Source organism: Hippopotamus amphibius, chromosome 17 (genome assembly GCF_030028045.1).
Source record: "Hippopotamus amphibius kiboko isolate mHipAmp2 chromosome 17, mHipAmp2.hap2, whole genome shotgun sequence".
Taxonomy (NCBI): domain Eukaryota; kingdom Metazoa; phylum Chordata; class Mammalia; order Artiodactyla; family Hippopotamidae; genus Hippopotamus; species Hippopotamus amphibius.
In genome coordinates this window covers 21,316,564-21,325,214 of record NC_080202.1, presented here as the reverse complement: position 1 = coordinate 21,325,214, position 8,651 = coordinate 21,316,564, and the positions used below count along the sequence as shown (strand labels likewise).

General features: G+C 47.9%; 1 protein-coding gene across 1 annotated transcript; it reads right to left on the bottom strand.

Annotated features, from left to right (window-relative positions):
- Positions 1 to 6,539: 6,539 nt before the first annotated feature.
- On the bottom strand, positions 6,540 to 7,342 carry LOC130840416 (C-C motif chemokine 4). The gene is made up of 2 exons (XM_057715907.1): positions 7,164 to 7,342; positions 6,540 to 6,658 (listed from the first exon to the last, which is right to left on the bottom strand). The coding sequence occupies exons 1-2, from the start codon at positions 7,237 to 7,239 to the stop codon at positions 6,540 to 6,542; spliced, it is 195 nt and encodes a 64-aa protein (XP_057571890.1). The 5' UTR covers positions 7,240 to 7,342.
- Between the last annotated feature and the right edge of the window lie 1,309 nt (positions 7,343 to 8,651).

Genomic DNA, 8,651 nt, shown 5'->3' with positions numbered 1-8,651 from the left:
CCCTGGGGAAGGGTGGACACAGCTTAGAGAAGCATGTCAACTGAGCTCCTCAGTAGATTTTCCTTCAGGCTCTACTCTACACACTAGTTCTGAAAGCACTGGCTTTCCATTTCACGATCTGGGCTTTTGAGAAGAAAGGGATTTGAATGGAAGTGAGGGGATGGGGATAACACCAAGTCCCAAAGGGAACTGATGAAGAGGTTGATACCGTAAACAGTAGATGTGTTTTTTAAATTCATGAGGTAAAATCTAGTTTTCCACATCTTGGGTGAGAGAAATAACATATACACTAGTGGGAGCATAAAGGAAAGATGTGAGCCAGCAAGGTCGGCATCTGAAAGTGATCTTAATAGGGTCCCTTCCCTGCACAGGAAGAGGGTGGACTGTAGGTGTATTGGGGCAGGGAAGAGGCACAGCCCAGGAAGGCTGCCAGCCTTCCCAAGAAACCTGGTGAGCTCAGCGGAGCTTAGGGTGGGACAAATAGCCCAGAGTCACAGAACTGACCCAGGAAACCTTGACAGGACTCCTGGGTCTGTGAAGGGTGAGTACGCAAAGCCACTCAGGACAGCGCGTGGCCATCAGGCCTGGTTATCAGGAAGAGCTCTGGTTTCATTCACCCTCTGCAGCTCAACTCACATCCTTGGCTCCTGCTTGCTCAGCTCCTGGCCTCCTGGGAGGAAAATGCCTGTGTCATGGAAACATTACAGAAGAGTCTGGGTTGGGTGAAGTAGTGAGAGGGCAGAAAGTTTGCGTAAGCCAGAACATGAGGAAATAGACTCCCTCCCATCTAGAGAGGGAGATGAGGGGAGGCAGGCACTGCCGGAAGCAGAAAACACAGGGCTGGTGTCCAGTGCTGGCCATCCCCCATCGTGCCTTGTCTGTTCTGGCCCTCACCCAGAAACCCAGAGAAACCTCAACCAGACAGTCTTGAAAGCAGACATGAGCTCCCTGGCCTCTGGGTGAGAAAAGGAAGTTTTATGAAAAGAGGAGAAAGGAAAACACAAAGTCTGATATTGCGCAACAGGTGAGGTTCTGCATTGTCCCACCACAAGGAGTCCATACTGTCATCTATAATTCCCTGATAAAGCACTTCTTCATGAGGGTGTGCAGGCTTCCTGCTGTCTTCCCTGCTGATCCAGTCTCTGTGGAGCTGAGTCTCTCCCTTGCAATTTGCTCAGGGGCAAGGAGGTGTGGGGAAAGGGCTCCACTTTGAGGGAGGAGGTCCAGATTCTGGCCCTAACCCTGCCCTCTCTCTAACAATGAAGCCAGAGGTGAGTCATGGCTCAGCTCTGGGCTTCATTAGACAAATGAGAGGGTGGATTCCTCCAGGTAAGGAGTCCATGATGCCTAGAGGACCCCAGGAGTCTCAAGAAGAGTCAGGCTTCCTCTTTTTTTCTTTAATATTTATTTATTTATTTATTTATTTATTTTGGCTGCGCTGCGTCTTGGGTGAGGCAGGCAGGATCTTCCTTGTCGTGTGCAGGATCTTGGTTGCAGCATGTGGGATCTTCAGTTGTGGTGTGTGAACTCTTAGTTTTGGCCTGTGGGATCTAGTTCCCTGACCAGAAATTGAACCTGGACCCCCTGCATGGGGAGCGTGGATTCTTAGCCACTGGACCACCAGGGAAGTCCCCAAGCTTCCTCTTAATGTGGCTGGTGGGTATTGAATCTTTGGTGAAGCTTCAGCCCTCACAGCCAGCTGCTGGATCAGCCCTTCCCCTTGAGATGCTTCACGTCACCCTAGTCTGTCGCTGTGCAATGTGTCCACTTCGCCCTGGGTTTCTCCTGTGGGTAAGCTTGTCTCATCTTCTAGAATGTTCCATCCCCTTCCACACTAAGCTGGAGGGGGTCATTGTCAATGACTCTTCCATTGGTGATTATATTCGTTTCCTCTTGTTGCTGTAACACATTGCACAATCTTGGTGTCCTAAAACCATACACTGTTACGCCCTTAAATTTCTGGAGGTCAGAAGTCCACAGTCTGATTTACTGAACTGAAATCAAGGGGGCTGTGCTCTTTCTGGAATTTTTAGGAGAGAAACCATTTTCTTGCCTTTTCCAGCTTCTCGAGCTGCATTCTTGCATTCCTTGGCTCGGGGCCTTTTCCTCCATCTTCAGAGCCAGCTGCGTGGCATCTTGCTTGTGTCATCACCTTGACTTCTCTTTTGTGCTCAGATCTCCTACAGCCCCCTCTTGTAAGGACACTTATGACCAGATTTAGGATCCAGACAAATAATCTAGGATGATCTCCTCATTGCAAAATTCTTCACTTGATCACATCTGCAGAGTCCTTTTTGCCGTAAAAGGGAATATTCGCAGGTCCTGGGGATTAGGATGTCAATATCTTGGGGGCCATTATTCAGCCTACCACGGTGATCTATACCTTGTCTCAGGCCTAGGGATCATGTATTCTCTCTCCCAACCCCTTCCCTCAGAATAATGTCGTGCATCTTTCGCCACAGACCATACCCTAATCTTCCAGGCCACCTCAATTCCCTTTCTTTCACTCCCTTTAGGGGTGAGAATATCTGTCCAATGGAACTTTCTGCAATGATGGAAATGTCCTCTATCTGCACCATCCAACATGGCAGCCACGAGCCACATGTAGCCAGGAAGCACTTGAAATGTGACTAGTGCAACTGAGGAATTGATTTCAAATTTTATTTAACTGAAATTAACTTTAATTGAAGTTTATTATTTTTTCATTTTTAAGCTCTTTATTGGAATATAATTGCTCTACAGTGCTGTGCCAGTGTTTGCTATACAACAAAGCAAATCAGCTGTATTTATATGTATATTTAAATAGGCACTTGTGGCTGGTGGCTATATATTGGACAGCTCAGATCTAAGCAGATGAAAAGTAGGAGCCAAGACAGTCAGGTCCTTTGCTGCTAGACTCTTCTCACACCTGTTGGGATCAGTTCTGCCCCCCAACCTCCTTCTCTCAGTCCCTGAGAAATCTGAAGGAGGTTTCTACTGGAGCTCTGGGATGATGGGAGTGGCTGCAGGCAGGGCGAGGAAGGGGATTTTGTCTGTTGGCCCCAGAGAGGTACATAGCCTCAGTTCTGCTTCTGCATCAGACTAAGAACACTTAAAAAAGAAATGCAAATCCAAACCACAGTGAGGTATCACCTCACACTGGTCAGAATGCTCATCATTAAAAAGTCTACAAAAAATAAATGCTGCAGCGGGTGTGAAGAAAAGGGAAGCCCCTCACACTCTTACTGAGCATGTAAATTGGTGCAGCCACTACAGAAAACAGTACAGAGGTTCCTCAAAAACAACTAAAAATAGAATTGCCATATGACCCAGCAATCCCGCTCCTGGGCATATATCCAGAAAAGGTGAAAACCCTACTTTGGAAAGATACATGCACCCCAATGTTCATAGCAGCACTATATACATTAACCAAGACATGGAAGCAACCTATGTGTCCACTGACAGATGAATGGATAAAGAAGATGTGGTACATGTATACAATGGAATACTACTCAGCCATAAAGAAGAATGACATATTGCCATTGGCAGCACATGGATGGACCTAGAGATTATCATACTAAGTGAAGTCAGACAGAGAAAGACAAATACTGTATGTTATCACTTATACATGGAACCTAAAATAATAATAATAATAATTCAAATGAACTTATTTACAAAACAGAAACAGACTCACAGACATAGAAAACAAACTTATGAGTACCAAAGGGAAAGGGAGAGAGGGGAGGGATAAATTAGGAGTATGGATTGAACAGACAGACACGACTGTATATAAAATAGCTAAACAACAAGGATTTACTGTATAGCACAGGGAACTATATTCAATATTTTGTAATAACCTAGAATGAAAAAGAATTTGAAGAAGGATATATACGAGGGTAAGTCGAAAATTATCCACTTAAAAATTGTTCTACTCTGGCTGTAGAATATATAGAAGTTTTAATATAACCAGAGTGCAGATAATTTTTGACCCACCCTTGTGTGTGTGTGTGTGTGTGTGTGTGTGTGTGTGTGTGTGTGTATACATATGAATATATTCAATATAACTGAATCGCTTTACTGTACACCTGAAAAACAATATTATAGATCAACTATAGTTCGATAGAGAAAAGAACACTCAGGGGCTTCCTAGGTGGCACACTGGTTAAGAATCTGCCTGCCAATGCAGGGGACACAGGTTTGATCCCTGCTCCAGGAAGACCCCACATGCTGCAGAGCAACTAAGCCTGTGCGCCACAACTGTTGAGCCTGCGCTCTAGAGCCAGTGAGCCACAACTATTGAGCCCATGTGCTGCAACTACTGAAGCCCACGCACCTAGAGCCCGTGCTCCGCAACAGGAGAAGCCACGGCAACGAGGAGCCTGTGCACAGCAACAAAGAGTGGCTCCCACTCACTGCAACTAAAGAAAGCCCGCACACAGCAAAAAAAAACCTAACACGGCCAATAAAACAAATAAATAAATTTATAATAAAAAAAAAAAGGAACACACAAACAAGTTTGGGGTAGCCCCCTCTTTACCGTACTTACACAATGAGCTGTCTTTTTAGGGACCACAGAGCCATGTCACAAGGAGCACAGAAAAGGGGACTCACCTGGGACTTGGCCCTGGCCTTGACACTTTCTGAGTAGCCTGCAGAAAGTCACTTCTCAGCTCCTATTCCTCAGTTTCCATAATATGATAGGGCTGGACCAGATGACCTGAGAGATTCCTCCCAGCTTGTGGATCAAGACTGAATTGTGCATATGATTCTGTTTGAGAGCCATGTTCTCTCTGACCCACATCATAGGAAGCTGTGATCGAAGGGTTGTTGAGGAGAAGTGGCGTTGGGTTACTCCCACCACACTCTAGACCCAAATCTGACATTTGTTCTTTTGTCCTCATGACAACACTTCACATTTGCTTTGGCTCCAGAGAGCCAATCCACTAATCTAATCTGCCTGATGACCCTGGCAGGATAGACATTACAGCCCATTTTAAGGGAAAAAGCTGAGACTCAGAGAGGGAAAGAGAGAACCTTCCAGGTGCCAGGCCCCGTGATGAGAGCTTTACACATCACAACACCCCTTCAAATATCACTCCCACTTTACAGGTGTGAAAAGTGAGGCCCAGGAAGACAAGATGACTTTCTTACTGGTAGTGGGTGGTGCTGAGGGAGGCCTGCTTTTCTGACTCTGAGCTACTTCATCTTCCCTCTGTATTGTGCTGCTGCTCCTATTTACAACTTCCCTGCAAGATGTGGAAATGATAGCCCTCAGCCGCACAGCTATACTTTTCAATCACCCTTTCACGCATGGTGCACCCCAAGCAGACCTCCAAGCCTTAGCGAGTCCCATCACCTCTGTGCCTCTGCTTCCTCATCTGTAAAATTGAGGTTAACAGTCTCTACTTCATAACACTGTCAAATCTTTGCGATAAGTGTAAGTGACGTTTGTATCTTTAGACATTTGAGCCCATACGAAAGACTCAGTAATTGATCATTCTTATTGTGTTTGGAAACTGTAGTTTGTCCCTATTCATAATACCAGGCAATTCCCCGTATCACAAAGCAAATTAAAACACATAGAAACTGTCTGCATTTTTTGAAAGTTTTATTATGAAAAACACTTGGAATCAATTGCATTATCCACGCATCCACAATAGCAGAGGAACGGTGATGGTGGACCATCCCCATGGGGGACATGTGTCCTTTGGCAAAACAAACGTAAATACTGGGAAACACCACCAAATACAATAATAACACAGTACATAATGAAGATTAAATTAAGAGAAGGAACAGGGACTACTGAGAGGAGTCGTGAGCGTAGAGAGGGTGCGTCTCGTTGAGAAGCATCAGGCTCAGATGACTTTTCCCGCAGAACACCTGCCCCGGGCTCAGAGCAGCTCAGTTCAGTTCGAGGTCATCCATGTACTCCTGCACCCAGGGATCACTGGGGTTGGCGCAGACCTGCCTGCCCTTTTTGGTTTGGAATCTGTGGAACAAAGGAGTGGACAGGTTGGAATCCCATGGCATCTTGCCCGTGGTGGGCACCTGCCCGTCCTTAACCATGGCTCATGTGGGGCAACCTCGTGGGTGAGCAGACCCTTTCTGGGATGCTGCCAGGGCCTGATTCCTTCTAACGTCCTCCCTGGGTTTAGCTGCGGCCTCCTGGGTTGCCCAGATTAGGCACCAACGAGTTTTGCAGTCATTGTTGCCATATCTCCCCGTTCCTTCCCAGCTGCCCCTAGCGAAGACGTTTCCACGTGTTTTCTAAGCATGGTTTAAGACAGCAGCCCTCATCTCCTGTCATCTTCTCGACTTTCCCTGTTTTCCTGGCCTCTGGCTAACCTCCTCCCCGGAAAGCACCTTCCCCTCCTTTAGCTCCCACACAGCCCTCTGGGGCTCAACAAGTGACTTGTGACCTCTTCCTCACTGCTCTCAGGGAGGCCTTCAGCCCTGACACCTGCCTCCCTACTGCTTAATCTCCCCGCCACCGCCCAAGGGGCCCCCTTTTCTAATCCTGCCCTCACCCTTGCCTCCCAGAAAGGCCCCAGAGTTGATACTCACACCACAGCTGGCTGGGAGCAGAGGCTGCTGGTCTCGTAATAATCGATCACAAAGTTGCGAGGAAGCTTCCGCAGGGTGTAAGAGAAGCAGCAGGCGGTGGGAGGGTCTGAGCCCACTGGAAAGAAAGGCCGAGGTGAGACAGAAGCTCTACACGGAGCTATTCATTTGGGCTTCCAGCCATAGATATTCACTGGGCGTCCCTGTGGATCTACCAGATCCCCAAATATGGTCCCTTGTCTCCAATCCCGCCCACGCTGAGTAGGAGTCTTCTTCTGAATAGAGCATCCTAGGAGAAGACCGTGAAAGAATTCTAGAAGCTTGAGGCCGGATTGGGTCTCAGAGCACGTCTCACTCTCTTCATTTTCCAGATGGGGAAACCAAGGCACAGAGAGAGACAGGGGCTTGCTTAAACCAGTCTAGGAGGTGCTGCTTCTTAAAAAAACAGGATCTGGAACATTACCGAGCGTCTACCAGACTCCACATTTAACAGCTGGCCACTTAGACATCTTTCCGGCTCCCTTTTGCCCCAACCCCAGATGCTAGTGTTAGACCAGCCCCAACTCGAAAAGTCAGCACTGCCTACATACCTGACTTGGTGGCAGCTGGAAGAGTGGACTTACTTGGTGCTGAGAGTGCCGGAGAGCAGAAAGCAGCCACGAGCATGAGGAGGGAGAGGACAGTCACACACAGCTTCATGGTCTTGGTGGAGGAGAGACGTGCCCGGAGCTTAGACTGCAGAAGCTTCAGAACCCTTCTGTGCTCTGTGCTGATACTGAGTTGGGAGCCCCTCTTTATAGGAACTCCGAGGCGCGGAACAGAGGTGAGGGCACAGAAGGGCGAGTGGAATTTCCAGGGTACAGATGATGTCACGGTACCAATAAGGAAACTGAAGCTCGCTGACTGGGAGGACCTCTGCACAGCTTTCTCTTCCCCAGCAGTGTCAACACGGAGGAAAGCGGAGGGAGGTGCAGGAGAGAAGAAGTGGGCTGAACCCCAGAGGGAAGTGGTACACCAAAGACAGTGACTGAGACTTGGGGGAGAATTGCAAGCCCAACAGGAAAGATGAAACCTTCACACCTGCTAGAAGGGCTTGTAGATGAGAACCATCCGACTCTGAGTGGTTAGCACCTCCAGGAGCTAGAGACTGCATGTCAAACTTTCCAGGGTGGCTACAGGCCTGGCCCCAACATGGAAGAGAAAGCCAGGATTCCATGTCGCATTGCGGGCCTCCTTCTCCTAGGCAGAGTGACTTCAGTGCCCTGTGTATTTCCTTGGGCATAAAGAAAGAGTCCAGCATGGAATGTGCAGAAGGCCCCAGCAGAAGTAGAGCTGCTACCTAGCAAATATGTACTATGTGTCAGGCACTGGGCAAGCTGCCCTACACACACACACACACACACACACACACACACACACACACGACATCTAACCCTACCATAACCCGGAGCAGGGGTGCGATTACTCCCATGAGGCAATGAGGATCAGACAGCAGAACAGAGTTCAGTGATAATCTCAGGGCCACGCAGCTGTTACGCGGCAGTGCCAAGATTTGTACTGAGATTCATCTGACTCTAAAATCCATTTTCTTTCTACCCTGTCACCTCCAGAACACATAGAGAACATGACCAGAGAGAAAGTGCTGGCCTCCTAGGCTCCATGCACACAAAGACCCCTCGTATCAGGACTGGATGCAGGAAAGCAGTCTGGGTCCGTCTGCCCTGGAACAAGATGGGAATACAAAAGAAATCAAGATTTCAGTGTGCTCCCTTGGGCCAATAACAGAAAAGGAGAAAGAAAGCAGGAAGGATCAAGTTTAGAAGACCCAGATAAAGCATGTGCCTCCAGTGTAAAAATGGAGTTTGATATACATGACAATGAATTCACCTATGTTACAGATAACGTGTGTAATCTAAGCATGTGGGTACTTCCCAGCCATCCACGCGGAATTCCTTGTGTTCTTGTAAAGCCCTGCCTTTATGTGAAGGTAGTTGCGGTGGGCCTGAAGGTGACCACGTGAAGCTTCCAAAGGCCAGGAATACAGTAGTGCATGAAGCGGGGCAAGTGAGGACTGCTAGGATGATGGGCTCAGGATGTCTACCCACCTTCAG

Bases quoted from the DNA above. Each gene is read 5' to 3' on its own strand.
- LOC130840416 (XM_057715907.1), bottom strand. From the start codon at position 7,239: ATGAAGCTGTGTGTGACTGTCCTCTCCCTCCTCATGCTCGTGGCTGCT. The intron at 6,659-7,163 runs GTAAGTCCACTC...CTTTCTTTCCAG, and splicing joins TCCGGCACTCTCAGCACCAA to TGGGCTCAGACCCTCCCACC.